Below are 19,794 nucleotides of genomic sequence, written 5' to 3'. Positions count from 1 at the left end.
CAATACAAAATAGTTATTTTTAGTGTTTATACAGTTATGCAAATTAACCACTCCTCACCTCTCTACCCGAGATCTGTCTCAGCCAGCGGGTTTTGTGGCGCTTGGGGCCAGTTGATAGCACTGTAACCATACACGTACAGAAAGTCTTGCATGACTGAACGATGAAATGTCATTACTATGATTTGATAGGTGACTAGTGAGGGGGATTCCTTACTAAACTCAGCAAAAATAGAAACATTCTCTCACTGTCAACTGCGTTTATTTTCAGCAAAATTTACGTGTAAATATTTGTATGTCGATAAGATTCAAATACTGAGACAAACTGAACAAGTTCCACAGACATGTGACTAACATAAATTGAATGTGTCCCTGAACAAAGGGGGGGTCAAAATCAAAAGTAACAGTCAGTATCTGGTTTGGCCACCAGCTGCATTAAGTACTGCAGTGCATTTCCTCCTCATGGACTGTACCAGATTTGCCATTTATTGCTGTGAGATGTTACCCCACTCTTCCACCAAGGCACCTGCAAGTTCCCAGGCATATCTGGGGGGAATGGCCTAGCCCTTACCCTCTGATCCAACAGGAACCAGACATGCTCAATGGGATTGAGATCCGGGCTCAGCGCTGGCCATGGCAGAACACTGACATTCCTGTCTTGCAGGAAATCACACACAGAACGAGCAGTATGGCTGGTGGCATTGTCATGCTGGAGGGTCATGTCAGGATGAGCCTGCAGGAAGGGTACCACATGAGGGTGGAGGATGTCTTCCCTGTAACACACAGTGTTGAGATTGCCTGCAATGACAACAAGCTCAGTCCGATGATGCTGTGACACAGCGCCCCAGACCATGACAGACCCTCCACATCCAAATCGATCCCGCTCCAGGATACAGGCCTCGGTGTAACTCATTCCTTTGACGATAAACATGAATCCGACCATCACCCCTGGTGAGAAAAAACGACGACTCATCAGTGAAGAGCACTTTTTGACAGTCCTGTCTGGTCCAGCGACGGTGGTTTTGTGCCCATGGGTGGTGCTGTTGCCGGTGAGGACCTGCCTTACAACAGGCCTACAAGCCCTCAGTCCAGCCTCTCTCAGCCTATTGCGGACAGTCTGAGCACTGATGGAGGGATTTTGCGTTCCTGGTGTAACTCGGGCAGTTGTTGTTGCCATCTTGTACCTGTCCCACAGGTGTGATTTTCACATGTACCGATCCTATGCAGGTGTTACACATAGTCTGCCACTGCGAGGATGATCAGCTGGCAATTTATTGCCCTGGCAACAGCTGCAGTCCTCATGCCTCCTTGCATCATGCCTAAGGCACGTTCACGCAGATGAACAGGGACCCTGGGCATCTTTCTTTTGTTGTTTTTCAGAGTCCGTAGAAAGGCCTCCTTTAGTGTCCCATGTTTTCATAACTGTGGCCTTAAATGCCTACCGTCTGTAAGCTGTTAGTGTCTTAACGACCGTTCCACAGGTGCATGTTCATTAATTGTTTATGGTTCATTGACTAAGCATGGGAAACAGTGTTTAACCTCTCTGGTACCAGTGGGACGGTAGCGTCCCACCTCGACAACAGCAAGTGAAATTGCAGGGCGCCAAATTCAAAACAACAGAAATCCCATAATTAAAATTCCTTAAACATACAAGTATTATACACCATTTTAAAGAAACTTCTTGTAAATCCAACCACAGTGTCCGATTTCAAAAAGGCTTTACGGCGATAACACATCGCGATGATGTTAGGTCAGCGCCTAGTCACAGAAAACCATACAGCCAATTTCCAGCCAAGGAGAGGGCTCACAAGTCAGAAATAGCGATTTAAATTAATCACTAACCTTTGATCTTCATCAGATGGCACTCACAGGACTTCATGTTAGACAATAAATGTGTATTTTGTTCGATAAAGTTAATCTTTGTCCAAAAACCTCAGTTGAAATTGGCGCGTTATGTACAGTAATCATTGTCTCCAAACAACAAATATCCGGTGAAATTTCAGAGAGCTACATCAAATTACAGAAATACTCATCATAAACATTGGTGGCACTCCCAGGTCTCCATGTTAGACAAATGTTTGTTTTGTTCGATAATGTCCCTCTTTATGACCCAAAACATCAGTGCGTTTAGTACAGTAATCCAAAGGCACAATGCGCACTCTCAACATCCAGACAAAGTTAAAAAAAATAAAAAGTACAATAAAGTTTGTAGAAACATGTCAAACGATGTTTAAAGTCAATCCTCAGGTTGTTTTTGTCATAAATAATCAATAATATTTCAACCGGACAAAAGTTTTGTCAATAGAAAAGGAGAAACAAGAAAGGCGCTTTCCCGATAATTTTCACTGTCCACTCATTGAAAGTGCTGTATCTCCCTCATTTTTCAGAGTAAGCCTGAAACAATGCCTAAAGACTGGCCACATGTAGAAGAAGCCATAGAGACCGTGAACTGGGTCCTAAGTCTTTGTATGGTGGATAGGCTTTCAATGGAAAAACTGCCTTTCAAAATAATAGTACTTCCTGGATGGATTTTCCCCAGGTTTTCGCCTGCCATATCAGTTCTGTTATACTCGGACATTATTTTAACAGTTTTGGAAACTTTAGAGTTTTCTATCAATCTACTAATTCTATGCATATCCTAGCTTCTGGGCCTGAGTAGCAGGCAGTTTAATTTGGGCACATTTTTCATTCCGAATGCTGCCCCCTACCCTAGTGAAGTTAAACCCTTTACAATGAAGATCTGTGACGTTATTTGGATTTTTACAAATGTACTAATTCTTTGAAAGACATGGTCCTGAAAAGGGAGTTTAGAACAAAACAGGACCATGATTTGTATGTATTTTTACGCAATGTAGGCCTATACACTTTGAATATTCAAATGACAAAGAAACAAACTATTTAACTATCTACTTGAAAACGGAGTAAAACACTAAATTAAAGTGACTTGGATAGCCTTTGGAACAGTAATGCAGTGGGATCCTCATCTCATTGAGTGTTGGATTTAGGGTTGGGGTCAGTTTGTATTGAATGCAATCAATTCAGGAATATAAATGATATTCCAATGCAATAATTGAAAAGCGGTAGGATAAAGCAACGAGGATTTTCTCTGAATGGATCAAGTTGAAGGTTGATTCTCCAAGCTGAGTTAACAAGGTGTGTGTAAATGTCCATTGGCTCATTTCTCTGGTTGAGGGGATATGACACCACTCCTTTTACTGGTAGGCCTATTGGATGAGAGCATTCTGTAGGAAATGCTACTCAGCCATTGGAAGGGAGGTTGAAAGGAGCACAAGTTAAAAACAACCATTATTTTATAAAGTATAAAACTGATCAAGTGTATTTCATCCTCATTGTGCTTTCTTACGCCTTCTAGTAAGACAACGGGCAAATAATAATCACTTGTAAAAAAATAAATAAAAAAAAATAAAAAATAAAATCTTGTCACAAAAAATAAAATCTGTTTTTTTTGTCAGGCCAAGCGATTTACCTGCTGCTTTTTTTGAGAATGTCAAGGCTGGCCTTGGGCTGATTTTAAATGTGTAACGGTGTATCAATTACCATCACCATTAGGTTAATCTAGGTCGTCAACAGGTATGCCAGTCGATCATTGTTTATTTTGTCTTTGTTTACATTTTATTTCACACTGGAAGCAAACAGGGTAAGCAACAAAAAAAAATCAAATCAAGTTTATTTTACACTGCTCAAAAAAATAAAGGGAACACTTAAACAACACAATGTAACTCCAAGTCAATCACACTTCTGTGAAATCAAACTGTCCACTTAGGAAGCAACACTGATTGACAATAAATTTCACATGCTGTTGTGCAAATGGAATAGACAAAAGGTGGAAATTATAGGCAATTAGCAAGACACCCCCAAAAAAGGAGTGATTCTGCAGGTGGTGATCACAGACCACTTCTCAGTTCCTATGCTTCCTGGCTGATGTTTTGGTCACTTGAATGCTGGTGGTGCTCTCACTCTAGTGGTAGCATGAGACGGAGTCTACAACCCACACAAGTGGCTCAGGTAGTGCAGTTCATCCAGGATGGCACATCAATGCGAGCTGTGGCAAAAAGGTTTGCTGTGTCTGTCAGCGTAGTGTCCAGAGCATGGAGGCGCTACCAGGAGACAGGCCAGTACATCAGGAGACGTGGAGGAGGCTGTAGGAGGGCAACAACCCAGCAGCAGGACCGCTACCTCCGCCTTTGTGCAAGGAGGAGCACTACCAGCGCCCTGCAAAATGACCTCCAGCAGGCTACAAATGTGCATGTGTCAGCATATGGTCTCACAAGGGGTCTGAGGATCTCATCTCGTTACCTATTGGCAGTCAGGCTACCTCTGGCGAGCACATGGAGGGCTGTGCGGCCCCACAAAGAAATGCCACCCCACACCATGACTGACCCATCGCCATACCGGTCATGCTGGAGGATGTTGCAGGCAGCAGAACGTTCTCCACGGCGTCTCCAGACTCTGTCACGTCTGTCACATGTGCTCAGTGTGAACCTGCTTTCATCTGTGAAGAGCACAGGGCGCCAGTGGCGAATTTGCCAATCTTGGTGTTCTCTGGCAAATTCGCCAAATGTCCTGCACAGTGTTGGGCTTTAAGCACAACCCCCACCTGTGGACGTCGGGCCCTCATGGACCCTCATGGAGTGTGTTTCTGACCGTTTGAGCAGACACATGCACATTTGTGGCCTGCTGGAGGTCATTTTGCAGGGCGCTGGCAGTGCACCTCCTTGCACAAAGGCGGAGGTAGCGGTCCTGCTGTTCTCTACCAGCCAATAAGTGTCCCATATACGTGTATTTACATTTACATTTTAGTCATTTAGCAGACGCTCTTATCCAGAGCGACTTACAGTAGAGTGCATACATTTTACATACTGAGACAAGGATATCCCTACCGGCCAAACCCTCCCTAACCCGGACGACGCTATGCCAATTGTGCGTCGCCCCACGGACCTCCCGGTTGCGGCCGGATGCGACAGAGCCTGGGCGTGAACCCAGCCCAGCCTGGGCGCGAACCCAGAGACTCTGGTGGCGCAGCTAGCACTGCGATGCAGTGCCCTAGACCACTGCGCCACCCGGGAGACATATTGTATTGTATTGTATGTCGTATTGTATGGTGTGTACCACTGCGCCACCCGGGAGGCCACATAGTTGTATTTTATTAAAATTATATTTCTTTAAATATAGCCTACACAATAGCTTTCAACATACCAGTATTTGTATAAACTTTCAAAATAATTGGTGGTTTAAAAAATAAAATGCGTACAACTATCTTTTTATTTATTTTTTCCCCCCAGAGGTGGTAGCAATGCTGTGAAAGACCGTTGTACTGCACCAGAGTGCAAAACAAAAAATGGATATTCACAAAGTGAACATGTCTTTGCAGGAGGACTCTTATTTTGGAGGAAATAAATCTGTGATCATGCTGCCAGCATAATATCCTGCTGCTAGGAGAAAGGTAATCATTTTCTCATCTTTCTTTTGCAGGTTTATCTGCATATACCCTTCCTATGTAAACAGTAAGAAGACCCTAGCAGAGGGGAGACGGATACCCGCTGAAAAGGTAAACCAAACCTGCAAAATTATTTTTATTTGTTTGGTTCAATACATGGTCGACCACTTGCTTTTGCAGATCTATCCTGGTGAATGTGTACACACACCCACCACTGGTCTACCACAAACTCTTTCAGAAACAGATTTTTTGTTGTTGTAGTTTGTCAACACGAGTGTTGAGGGACATGTCTGACATCTTGGTTTTCATCTCTGTCTCCCCAACCAGGCAGTGGAGAACCCTACTTGTGCTGAGATCCGTCATGTGTTGACAGTAGGGGGGGCAAATGTTCTTATGGAGGTAATGGAAGATATTACATCCAATAATGAATTGCATACGTTGAAGTGCTTTTACATGCTTTAAATAAGAGGGTAACTCGCCTCATTCACTACCATTTGTGTAGCAGTAGCTCCCACCTAGGTGAATCCACAATAGCCATTTTCCATTGTCAAACATTTTTAACATTTAGTTATTTAGCAGATGCTCTTATCCAGAGCGACTTACAGTAGTGAGTGCATATATTTTCGTACTGGTCCCCAGTGGGAATCGAACCCACAACCCTGGCCTTGCAAGCGCCATGCTCTACCAACTGAACTACACAGGACCAAATGTAATCATAGTAGGTTATGGTATGGCATTGCACAATTTAAAAGTCTCTGTTATTTTACTTATCATCACAGAACGAGATGTACTCTAGAGAGTGGAATAGGGATGTGACGTTCAGAGGAAGAGTGTGTGTACAGCTGAAGCAGGAGGATGGAACTCTCTGCTCAGACAAGTTCGCGTCACATGAGTGCTTGTTTGTGAAGGGGAGAAGCAATGACCTATGGCTGAAGTTAGAAAAACGGGAAGCAATGCAGTTAGTTTTTTACCATCAATCATTTACCATCATTGCCTGCATCCGTAATGGGTCAGCGGTCAAACGACCTCCACTCATCACTGTCAAACGCTCCCTGAATCACTTCAGCGAGCAGGCCTTTCTAATCGACCTGGCCCGGGTATCCTAGAAGGATATTGACCTCATCCCGTCAGTAGAGGTTGCCTGGTTATTTTTTTTAAATGCCTTCCTCACCATCTTAAATAAGCATGCCCCATTCAAGAAATTTAGAACCAGGAACAGATATATCCCTTGGTTCTCTCCAGACCTGACTGCCCTTAACCAACACAAAAACATCCTATGGCGTTCTGCATTAGCATTGAACAGCCCCCGGGCCAAGGCTTTCGACTCTGTCAATCACCACATCCTCATCGGCAGACTCGATAGCCTTGGTTTCTCAAATGATTGCCTCGCCTGGTTCACCAACTTCTTCTCTGATAGAGTTCAGTGTGTCAAATCGGAGGGCCTGTTGTCCGGGCCTCTGGCAGTCTCTATGGGGGTGCCACAGGGTTCAATTCTCGGGCCGACTCTCTTTTCTGTATACATCAATGATGTCGCTCTTGCTGCTGGTGGTGAGTCTCTGATCCACCTCTACGCAGACGACACCATTCTGTATACTTCTGGCCCTTCTTTGGACACTGTGTTAACAACCCTCCAGACAAGCTTCAATGCCATACAACTATCCTTCTGTGGCCTCCAACTGCTCTTAAATACAAGTAAAACTAAATGCATGCTATTCAACCGATCGCTACCTGCACCTGCCCGCCTGTCCAGCATCACTACTCTGGATGGTTCTGACTTAGAATATATGGACTACTACAAATACCTAGGTGTCTGGTTAGACTGTAAACTCTTCTTCCAGACTCACATCAAACATCTCCAATCCAAAGTTAAATCTAGAATTGGCTTCCTATTTCGCAACAAAGCATCCTTCACTCATGCTGCCAAACATAACCTCGTAAAACTGACCATCCTACCGATCCTCGACTTCGGCGATGTCATTTACAAAATAGCCTCCAATACTCTACTCAATAAATTGGATGCAGTCTATCACAGTGCCATCCATTTTGTCATCAAAGCCCCACATACTACCCACCACTGTGACCTGTACGCTCTCATTGGCTGGCCCTCGCTTCATACTCGTCGCCAAACACACTGGCTCCAGGTCATCTACAAGACCCTGCTATGTAAAGTCCCCCCTTATCTCAGCTCGCAGGTCACCATAGCAGCACCCACTCGTAGCACGCGCTCCAGCAGGTATATCTCTCTGGTCATCTCTGGCCGCCTCTCCTTCCAGTTCTCTGCTGCCAATGACTGGAACGAATTACAAAAATCTCTAAAACTGGAAACACTTATCTCCCTCACTAGTTTTAAGCACCACCTGTCAGAGCAGCTCACAGATTACTGCACCTGTACATAGCCCATCTATAATTTAGCCCAAACAACTCCCTCTTCCCCTACTGTATTTATTTATTTTGCTCATTTGCACCCCATTATTTCTATTTCTACTTTGCACATTCTTCCACTGCAAATCTACCATTCCAGTGTTTTACTTGCTATATTGAATTTACTTTGCCACCATGGCCTTTTTTTGCCTTTACCTCCCTTATCTCATCTCATTTGCTCACATTGTATACAGACTTATTTTTCTACTGTATTATTGACTATGTTTTTAGTCCATGTGTAACTCTGTGTTGTATGTGTCGAACTGCTTTGCTTTATCTTGACCAGGTAGCAATTGTAAATGAGAACTTGTTCTCAACTTGCCTACCTGGTTAAATAAAGGTGAAATAAAAAATCAACTGCCTTGGGTTATTTAAAATGATTCTTCTTTCTGATCCATGTTTGAAAGTTCTGCACTATGGTCCTTCTCTAACAATGCCCTCCTACATGTTACACATTCCAGTTTGTGGATGCAACACAGTTGTGTAAAACACACTTTAGTACTACAGCTTTATTATCCTGTCTGAATGTCCCCGAAGGTAAAGACGTGATGATCTACTGTGCTGAGATGATCCCCAAACTGAAGACCCAGACCGGTGCGGTGGCAGACTCTGGCTCCCAGCAAGGGGAGGGCAGCAGGAAAAGCAAGAAAGAGGAAGTAGCCACACAAAGTCCCCCATGTTGCTGTGCGAAACCAACAAAGAAAGGAAGTATTTCGCAAGGAACTTGTACAATGGCAGAAAGAATGAAAGAAGACTCATTTATGTGATGTCATTATCTATTATAGGCCTACTTGTGATGTTTATGCCATCAGTCACATGTAATTGTAAAAATACATATTTTGGGGATACGTTGCATTCGTAAAGTATTCAGAACCCTTGACTTTACAGCCTTATTCTAAATGTTTTTTTAAAAATCCCTCATCAATGAACACACAATACCCCTAAATGACAATGCAAAAACATTTTTGCAAATGTATAAAAAAAAAAACATAAACCTTTTCCTTAAGTATTCAGACCCTTTACTCAGTACTTTGTTGAAGCATCTTTGGCATGACACTACAATCTTGGCACACCTGTATTTGTGGAGTTTCTCCCATTCTTCTCTGCAGATCCGCTCAACCTCGTTCAGGTTGGATGGGGAACGTCGCTGCACAACTATTTTCAGGTCTCTCCAGAGATGTTTGATCAGCTTCAAGTCCGGGCTCTGGCAGTGCCACTCAAGGACATTCATAGACTTCTTCTGAAGGCACTCCTGTGATGTTTTGGCTGTGTGCTTAGGGTCGTTGTCCTGTTGGAAGGTAAACCTTCGCCCCCAGTTAGAGGTCCTGAGCGCTCTGGAGCAGGTTTTCATCAAAGATCTCTCTGTACTTTGCTCCGTTCATTTTTGCCTCGATCCTGACTAGTCTCCCAGTCCCTGCCGCTGAAAAACATCCCCACATCATGATGCTGCCACCACCATGCTTCACCGTAGTGATGGTGCCAGGTTTCCTCCAGATGTGACGCTTGGCATTCAGGCCAAGGAGTTCAATCTTGGTTTCATCAGACCAGAGAATCTTGTTTCTGGTCTGAGTGGAAAACTCCAAGCGGGCTGTCATGTGCCTTTTACTGAGGAGTGGCTTCCGTTTGGCTACTCTACCAGAAAGGCCTGATTGGTGGAGTGCTACAGAGATGGTTGTCCTTCTGGAAGGTTCTCCCATCTCCACAGAGGAACTGGAGCTCACCTCCCTGACCAAAGCCCCTCTACCTCGATTGCTTAGTTTGGTCGGGCCGCCAGCTTTAAGAAGTGTCTTGGTGGTTCCAAACCTCTTCAATTTAAGAATGATGGAGGCCACTGTGTTCTTAGGGACCTTCAATTTTGCAGACATTTTTTGGTACCCTTGCCCATATCTGTGCCTCAACACAATCCTGTCTCGGAGCTCTGCGGACAATTCCTTCGACCTCATGGCTTGGTTTTTGCTCTGACATGCACTGTCAACTGTGGGACCTTATATAGACAGGTGTGTGCCTTTCTAAATCATGTCCAATCAACTGAATTTACCACAGGTGTACTCCAGTCAAGTAGTAGAGACATCTCAAGGATGATCAATAGAAACAGGATGCAACTGGGAAGTATGAGTATTTGTAGATGAAAAATGCATATTTGGCATACATTAATGTCATAAATAGACAAGATATTGAGTTTCTTAAACAGGTGCAGACGGAACCGGGCAATTAGAGGTGGCTTGTCTTGCAAATGTATTTTGTATGATGAGTAATTTGTGTAGGTAGGAGGCGTATGTACCGGCCCAGACAATATTACAGTAATCGAGATATGGCTAAATTAAACTATAGTATGGAGTAAGCAAGCTTGATTAACCAAACCAGTAATATTTCTGATGATACCAACAGATTTCTTCACTTTGCTACAGACAAATTGAATATGATCTTTCCAGGATAGCTTTTCATTAATTAGAACTCAGAGGAATCAAATGGATGTGACTTGTTTCATTTCATTCCCACCGATTTTAAGATTCTGGCACTTTTTATATATTTCTTACAATATTTCTTATTCTTACTTGTGAATACTATAAAGTTAGATTATATTATTTTTACATTTTAAAAATAATTTGTTTCTCTGGAACCATTCAGAACATTTGGCTTCATTAATTAGTGCATCAAAATTCTTGTGTAATAAAATCAAATTGGTATCATCAGCAAAGAGAATGGGAAGTATGGAACACACAGCAGCATGGACCTTGATATAGATTAGGAATAACAAAGTTCCAATTATCAAACCCTGTGGCACTCCACAGGATATCTTGGCCCTGGTAGATGCACAGCCGTTTGCACAAACAAATTGCTCTCTGTCATAAACATGACTAGAAACCAATTATATGTGTAATCATGAACCTTAATGCAATTTAGAAAGTAATATTTAATGATCAACCGTGTCAAATGCTTTGGATGTACTGTAGGTCTGTAAGTCTACGCCTAGCCATCGTTTCAGCTTTCATTTGATGACAGCAGAGTTTATTCCAATAATGTGCAAGAGATGTATCTGGTTAGAAGGGGGGGAAATTGCTTTAGTAAGGATTTGCCTACTGTATATTTCGGATGTTGTTGGATATAGATGCTATCAACAGCTGCTGATGTAGTTTCCTATGGGTTTGCCTCAGTTCTCTCTTGTGGTTAAAACTGAAACCATTTAGAAAGGAAAGCTCAAAGATGGGGTAAGTTTGATTCGTATTTTCAGTAGAATTGTAGGTGAGCTTTTGTGTAGCACCTGTTTAAGTTATTTACTTGTGGATGGAAGATACTGTGATAGACAATAGTTTAGCAGTAAATTGTAAAGGCCTTTTCCAGCAGTTTTGTGGTGTTGTGAGGAGACATTTACCCTTCAGTTCCTAATTATGCAAACTAACAAACAACGTTCTGACTGTATTGTAGTCACCAGCCTAGTTTCAGAACATTTTGTATTATTCTGTACGTAAATCCGAGACACTCCATTTAGTATGGTTGCATAAGACAGATGGTTACTTAAGGCAAAATCAAAAGTAGGGTGGATGGGTGGGCGTATAACACGAAAAGCTTTATCATTTTAGTTAAGTAGCAACTTTTCAGCTACTGGCTACACTACATTTTGTATTTATTATGTATCCCCATTTAGTCACCCAGCCTAGACTCAGAGCATTTTGTATTATTCTGTACGTAAATCCTTGGGTCCCGCAAAATTAAGGCAGTTTATAAAATGTTTAAAACATTACAATACATTCACAACACACTGTGTGCCTTCATGCCCCTACTCCACCACTACCACATATCTACATTACTAAATATATGTGTGTGTGTGTAGTACATGTTATCGTGTGTGTTTGGTAATGTCTGTGCCTATGTTTGTGTTGTTTCACAGTCCCTGCTTTTCCATAAGGTGTTTTTTTAAAATCTAATTTTACTGCTGGCATCAGTTACTTGATGTGGAATAGATTTCCATGTAGTACGCTGCGCCTCCCAGAGTCTGTTCTGGACTTGGGGACTGTGAAGACACCTCTTGTGGCATGTCTTGTGGGGTATGCATGGGTGTCCGAGCTGTGTGACAGTAGTTTAGACAGACAGCTCGGTGCATTCAACATGTCAATACCTCTCATAAATACAAGTAGTGGTGAAGTCAATCTCTCCTTCCACTTTGAGCCAGATGATATTGACATGCATATTATTAATATTAGCTCTCTGTGTAGATCCAAGGGCCAGCCGTGCTGCCTTGTTCTGAGCCAATTGCAATTTTCCTAAGTCCTTTTTTGTGGCACCACACTTCTCCCCATCTTAGCTACTACTGTATCAATATGTTTTGACCATGACCGTTTACAATCTAGGGTTTCTCCAAGCAGTTTAGTCATCTCAACTTGCTCAATTTCCACATGATTTATTACAAGATTTAGTTGAGGTTTAGTGAATGTTTTGTTCCAAATACAATGCTTTTAGTTTTAGAAATACTTAGGGCTAACTTATTCCTTGCCACCAACTCTGAAACTAACTGCAGCTCTTTGTTAAGTGTTGCAGTCATTCAGCTGCTGTAGTAGCTGATGTGTATAGTGTTGAGTCATCTGCATACATAGACACTCCGGCTTTACTCAGTGGCGTGTCGTTAGTAAAAAATTTAAAAACAGCTAAACTGGGGAATTCCTGATTATACCTGGATTATGTTTGAGAGGCTTCCATTAAAGAACACCCTCTGTGTTCTGTTAGACAAGTAACTCTTCATCCACAATATAGCAGGGGGTGTAAAGCCATAACACATACGTTTTTCCAGCAGCAGACTATGATCGATAATGTCAAAAGCTGCACTGAAGTCTAACAAAACAGCCCCCAATCATTTTATCATCAATTTCTCTCAGCCAATCATCAGTCATTAGTGTAAGTGCTGTGCTTGTTGAGTGCTGAAAGTCTGTTTACTGTGAAATAGCATTATATCTGTTCAAACACCAATTTTTTTCCAGAAGTTTACTAAAGTTTGGTTACAGGCTGATTGGTCGGCTATTTGAGCTAGTAAAGGGGGCTTTACTATTCTTGGGTAGCGGAAGGACTTTAGCTTCCCTCCAGGCCTGAATTGAAGATGTGGCAATATCATCCCCTATTATCCTCAGTAATTTTCCATCCAGATTCAGACCCCGGTGACTTGTCATTGTTGATAGACAGCATTTTTTTCACCGCTTCCACACTGACTTTACGGAATTCGAAAGTACAATTCTTGGTTTGGTCCGATATACTTGGATGTGTAGTGTCAGCGTTTGTTGCTGGCATGTCATCCCTAAGTATGCTTATCTTGCCAATGAAAAAGTAATTAAAGTAGTTGGCAATATCAGTCGGCTTTGATCAATGAGCCATCTGATTCAATGAATGATGGAGCCAAATTGGCTTGTAATTTATTTTATTTTATAATGTAATTTAAGGTGCCCCCAACATTTTTACTATTGTTCTTTATATAATTGACCTTTTGTTTCATAGTATAGTTTATTTTAGTTTTGTCACATGATTTCTTAATTTGCGGTACGTTTGCCGATCAGTTGGGCTGCCAGACTTATTTGCCATAACTTTTACATTTACATTACATTTTAGTCATTTAGCAGACGCTCTTATCCAGAGCGACTTACAGTAGAGTGCATACATTTTTATTACATTTTACATACTGAGACAAGGATATCCCTACCGGCCAAACCCTCCCTAACCCGGACGACGCTATGCCAATTGTGCGTCGCCCCACGGACCTCCCGGTTGCGGCCGGCTGCGACAGAGCCTGGGCGCGAACCCAGAGACTTTTACTTCATCCCTCTCAACCATACAATTGTTCAATTCCGCATCAATCCAAGGGGATTTACTAGTTGTTAGTCATTTTCTTAAACAATGCATGCTTATTAGCAACTGGAATAAGCAATTTCCTAAATGTGTCAAGTGCAGCTTCTGGTTGCTCCACATTCACACACCACAGACCAGCAACTATTCTTCACATCATCAACATATGAATCACTGCTACATGTCCAAAAGTAAGTGGACTCATGCTCGTCGAACATCTCATTCCAAAATCATGGGCATTAATTTGGAGTTGGTCCACCCTTTTGCTGCTATAACAGCCTCCGCTCTTCTGGGAAGGCTATTCACTAGATGTTGAAACGTTGCTACAGGGACTTGCTTCCATTCAGCCATGAGCATTAGTGAGGTTGTGCACTGATGTTGGGGTGATTAGGCCTGGCTCGCAGTCAGCGTTCCAATTAGTCCCAAAGGTATTCGACGTGGTTGAGGTCAGGGCTCTGTGCAGGCCAGTCAAGTTCTTCCACACCGATCTCAACAAACCATTTCTGTATGGACCTTGCTTTGTGCTCTGGGGAATGCTGTAACAGGAAAGGGCCTTGCCCGAACTGTTGCCATGAAGTTGGAAGCCCAGAATCATCTAGAATGGCATTGTATGCTGTAGCATTAAGATTTCCCTTCACTGGAACTAAGGGGCTAGCCTGAACCATGAAAAATAGCCCCAGACCGTTATTAAGTCACCACCCAACTTTACAGTTGGCACTATGCATTGGGGCAGGGTAGCATTCTCCTGGCATCTGCCTAAGCCAAATTTGTCCGTCGGACTGCCATATGGTGAAGCACGATTCAACACTCCAGAGAACGCATTTCCACTGCTCCACAGTTCAATGGTGGTGAGCTTTACACCACTTCATCCGACACCTTGCATTGCGCATGGTGATCTTTGGCTTTCATGAAGCTCCCGACGAACAGTTCTTATGCTGAATTTGCTTCCTGAAGCAGTTTGGAACTCTAGTGAGTGTTGTAACCAGGACAGATGATTTTTACGCGCTTGAGCACTCGGCGCTCCCGTTCTGTGGGCTTGTGTGGCTGTACACGAGGGGGCTGAGTACACACCCTTGTAGGGCCCCTATGTTAAGGATCGGGGATGTGGAGGTGTTGTTTCCTACCTTCACCACCTGAGGGGGCGGCCTGTCAGGAAGTCCAGGACCCAGTTGCACAGGACGGGGTTCAGACCCATGGCCCCAAGCTTAAAGATGAGTTTGGAGCGTACTATGGTGTTGAAGGCTGAGCTATAGTCAATGAATGCCATTATTACGTAGGTATTCCTCTTGTCCAGATGGGAAAGGGCAGTGTGGAGTGTAATGGTGACTGTATCATCTGTGGATCTATTGGGGTGGTAAGAAAATTGAAGTGGGTCTTCTAGGGTGTAAGGTAGAGGTGATGTGATATGATCCTTAGCTAGCCTTTTCAAAGCACTTCATGACGACAGATGTGAGTGCTATGGGGCGATAGTCATTTAGTTCAGTTACCTTTGCTTTCTTACAGGAACAATGGTGGACATCTTGAAGTAAGTGGGGACAACAGACTGGGATAGGAAGAGATTGAATATGTCTGTAAACACTCTAGCCAGCTGGTCTGTGAATGCTCTGAGGATACTGCTAGGGATGCCGTCTAGGCCGGTAGCCTTGCGAGGTGTTAACACGCTTAAATGTCTTACTCACGTCGGCCCCAGAGAACGAGAGCCCTATGTCCTTGGGAGACGGCCACGTTGGTGGCACTGTTTTTATCCTCAAAGCGGGCGAAAAATGTGTTAAGTTAAAACTGTTTTATCTAATCCTTCCCTTTAGCCTAACATTAAACCTTTAACCTAAGTCCTAACCTTAACCCTAACCCCTAGCTAATGTTAGCGAGCTAGCTAAAGTTAGCCACCTAGCTAGAATTCGTAACATATCATACTATTGCAAATTTGTAACATTGTACATTTAGCAAATTCGTAACATATAATGCAAATTGTAGTTGGAACATAAAATGGATGATGGACATGCATACTATTCGTAACATATCATACTAAATGGATTGTACAGATTTACTTACAGAAAAATACTAAATGCTCTGATAGCAGGATGTAGTTACACATGCCATATAGACAGTTTTCATCAATCATGAATTAACGACGTCAATCACAATCCTCAATGCCATGAAACATTAAATTAGAACATAGATTGTGTTTTAATGATTAAGTCAGAATATGAGTGACATTCTGTGTCAATTTCTCCATAGGGACAACATGGATTTCTCAGAGCATTATGTCACAGAAGATCATGGGGAGTTTGACTTGTATTATGACCCGTTAAATGAAATCTCTGTGTCAGAACAAGGGCATCGATCCATATCAGTGGTGTCCATAGTTCTCTGCAGCATTGCCTGTGTCCTTGGTATCCCAGGCAATGCCTTTGTCATCTGGATAGCTGGAGTGAAGATGAAGAGGACAGTCAACACTGTCTGGTTTGTAAACCTGGCTGTAGCAGACCTCCTCTGCTGTGTCTCCATACCCTTCTCCATAGCTGACATCATACTGAACCCTCACTGGCCTTATGGAGATGCTATGTGTAAGATTCTTCCGTCGATGGTCGTCCTCAACATGTTCGCCAGTGTTTTCACACTGGTTCTAATCAGCCTGGACCGCTTTGCTCTGGTCATCCTGCCTGTCTGGGCCCAGAACCACCGGAGCATCACCCTGGCCTGGCTGCTCTGTGGTCTGGCCTGGGTCCTGGCCCTGCTCCTCAGCCTCCCCTCTATGATGTACAGAGAAATAGAAGTCCATGATGATATGAACATAACACTGTGCATCTATAACCACCTACAAGACAAAACTGAGGGCAACCAGTCGGCTATCAAAGCCACCCACGTCACCAGGCTTATACTCGGCTTCCTCATCCCCCTACTGGTCATCGCTGTCTGCTACCTGCTGATCGGTAGGAGGGTGAGCAGCGGCCGTTTTAAATCCCAGAGGGCCTTCCAGATAATTTTGGTTGTGGTGACAGCGTTCTTTGTGTGTTGGCTGCCTTATCACGTCATTGGACTGATGATCGAGTATGGCGAGGAAGCCTCCCAGGACATGGCCAGGGCTCTAGACCCCCTGGCCATCTCTCTGGCTTATGTCAACAGCTGTCTCAACCCTGTCCTGTATGTGTTCATGGGTCAGGACTTCAAGGAGAGGGTCAGGGTTTCTCTACGTAAAATATTTGAGAAGGTCTTCAGCGAGGATGTGACTCTGCGTTCCTCTGTGTACTCCAAGGGACAGTCACAGCTCTCACGTGCCACCAACTCGTCTGAGGCTCAAGTCTGAGTCAGAAATGTCTGACCTAAAATGAGTATAATCTGATATATAAAACATTTTACAAGCAATTAAGAAATTAGACTTTGACAATAACAAAAGAGGGTTTAAAGTTCAGTCCATGCCTTATTTGAAATGTTGCATGCATGGCTTTTTGTATAAAGCTGTTGGGTTTTTGTTTGCAATTTGTCCTAAAAACTCTTCTGTTACACTTGTGTTTCTTATCAGTGGGGTGTGGAGGAAGGAAGTAACAACACTGTAGATTACTCTGATGAAGACATACCAAATGAAAAAAGTTTGTCACCCACCAATCTTACACTTTTCATGTAGCACTGCATCTATCATTTAAAAGAACAAACCAAGAAATATCAACTGGTGCTGGTTGGTGTAGTTGGTCTCCCGAGTGGCGCAGTGTTCTAAGGCACTGCATCTCAGTGCAAGAGGTGTCATTACAGACTGGTTCGAATCTAGGCTGTATCACATCCGGCCGTGATTGGGAGTCCCATAGGGCGCAATTGGCCCAGCATCTTCTAGGTTTGGCCGGGGTAAGCTGTCATTGTAAATAAGAATTTGTTCTTAACTGACTTACCTAGTTAAAGGTTAAATAAAATGTCTCTAGATAACCACATTGTGGTGCTTCGAGAAGCACCATAATTAAACTTGACTAACCCCATATGCTGCCAGTGAAGTTGTCCCTGGAAATGAATAGATTGAAATGTTAATTTTCATGTGTCAGAACAATCAGAATACCCTTTTGCTGACAGGCCTACTCAGAGCTATCTCCTGTATGTGATGACTCATTGGCTGGGCTGGAGTTTAATTGGAACAGGAGGAAGTCAACTTTTAGCTAATCCTCTGCTCGAAAACAAACTTACATTTCACCCTGAGTTCCCTTGTTATCTTCCCTGTGTTACATTCCTCCTAATGGATGTAAGAGCCATATAAATAGGATGACTAGACTGGACAAATCCCCTCAGACCACAACAATGTGAAAGTACACTTAAGGGAATGTCCGTTCCAGTAATTATCTTTCTGTATTTAAACTTGGAATCTGCCTTCTATGTCCTGTATGACTATCATTGGCCGGTCCATGCTGTAGTGTATTGATGTGGACAATAATTACACTTAAATGTTATACCATCCAATCTCAGTTGCATATTTTATCAAATAAATCAATTATTTTGATCAGTAGCTGTGTCCTTGGTCATTGATAATCACATAGTCACATGCTGTATACCAGAGATAATGTCTATTCTTATTCAGTCATTTTTTCATCACATCTAACTGAAAGGAAGAAAACAGCATTAATCCCTTGCATAGCACATCAATGGAGAAAAAAACACCTTAAATCCAATGACATTGTGGTCTTTCAAAGTACACTTCTAAAACAGTACAAAGGAATCCTGATTCACCCAAATAATGAACCTTTCAATACGGAAAAACACATTTCTTAAGGCATCGAAATCATCTATTGTAACACCAATATATAAATCACCAGACCAATATGACATGAGCAACTACAGACCAATCAGTATCCTCCCTGTCATCTCCAAGGTTGCAGAGAAAGTGGTCATGGAACAGCTAACAGTCCACTTGAATGTGGGTAGTTTACCCCTTCACCCTATGCAGTTTGGGTTTAGGTCACTCTACAGACTCTACAGAAAACATATGTTGCAATCTCCTAAAGATGATGAAGGCCAAGCTGGACAAACGGGGTGTTGTAGGTGCAGTTCTCCTCCACAGAAAAGCCTTTGATACTGTTAACCACAACATCCTCTCCAAGCTATCCAACTTCAACATCTCAAGTACTTTGATTTTAAAAAAGCATGCACTTCTCCACAAAACTAAATGAACAGGCTTACCCGGACACTCATCCACAGACAAAAAAATCTAAACAGACAAAGTTTAAATATCTGGGCATTATCCTATACTTTAAACTTTTAAAAAACACATTAAAAATATGTCCACAGAATCAGATATATTCTCTGAAATGTAACTCACTCTCTACACAGGCAGCCAAGATGTATTTACATGCAATGATCTTCTCTCACCTGTCCTATTGTATCACCAGCTGGTCAACAACACCATAGTACCCTCTGTTCGATTCGACATTTTGAACATTGAGATATTAAAGACATGATAGATCAGATGCATAGTATATTTAAGGAGTGAGATCTGTAGAAAGACAGAGTGGCTGTGGAATGTGCTGGGTGGATGGGTGGAGATCAAAGGATTGCTATAGGGAAGGCAGATGGACATCTGTGGACTAGGCAAATGAGGGGTTGAGGTTACGAGGTGAGGTCAGATCCACTGAAGGGAGTAATATAGGTTTACTACCCTCTTCCTGTGGAACCATAAGATGTAAGGATTGGAGAGAAGGAGTGTCTTAAGTGGGATATATATCTGTGATGGGAGAAATGTTGGGTTGTCTGAATTACAGCTGTACAGAACCTTTGGGAAGAATTAAACTTGGTTAAAACTTCTCTAGTGTCCGTGAGTTATTTACTCTGAAAAATAAGAACCTAACAGATGGCGGCGTCGGCAGGATTCACGATGATTTGTAGTCAAACCAAAGAGTCCAGATCAGTGGAGCAGAGCTGGCAACAGACAAGGAAGGCTAGTTCCTATATCTGTTTCCACTCATGTTGACATCTTGAGGAGATGAGAATCGTTGGCTGAACTAATTATGGGATACGGACCTGGAGAGCCTAAGTTTAATTCTATAGGCCCATTGTGTAACGACCGGTCATAGCTTTATTATAACTGGTAAGGCCCGGAAGTTAAACTCATACAGGCT

General features: G+C 42.8%; 1 protein-coding gene across 1 annotated transcript in view; it reads left to right on the top strand.

Annotated features, from left to right (window-relative positions):
• The window catches only part of LOC129811443 (C3a anaphylatoxin chemotactic receptor), a 29,998-nt gene extending 11,813 nt beyond the window's left edge, over positions 1-18,185 (top strand). The window contains exons 2-5 of the mRNA XM_055862743.1: positions 5,491-5,566; positions 5,783-5,854; positions 8,414-11,085; positions 15,941-18,185. Coding sequence (XP_055718718.1) covers positions 11,081-11,085; positions 15,941-17,009 — 1,074 coding nt within the window. The 5' untranslated portion in view covers positions 5,491-5,566; positions 5,783-5,854; positions 8,414-11,080 and the 3' untranslated portion in view covers positions 17,010-18,185. The remainder of the gene's footprint in view (positions 1-5,490; positions 5,567-5,782; positions 5,855-8,413; positions 11,086-15,940) is intronic.
• Positions 18,186-19,794: the final 1,609 nt, after the last annotated feature.

Source organism: Salvelinus fontinalis, chromosome 2 (genome assembly GCF_029448725.1).
Source record: "Salvelinus fontinalis isolate EN_2023a chromosome 2, ASM2944872v1, whole genome shotgun sequence".
Taxonomy (NCBI): Eukaryota; Metazoa; Chordata; class Actinopteri; order Salmoniformes; family Salmonidae; genus Salvelinus; species Salvelinus fontinalis.
This window is presented reverse-complemented; position numbering and strand designations above follow the sequence as displayed.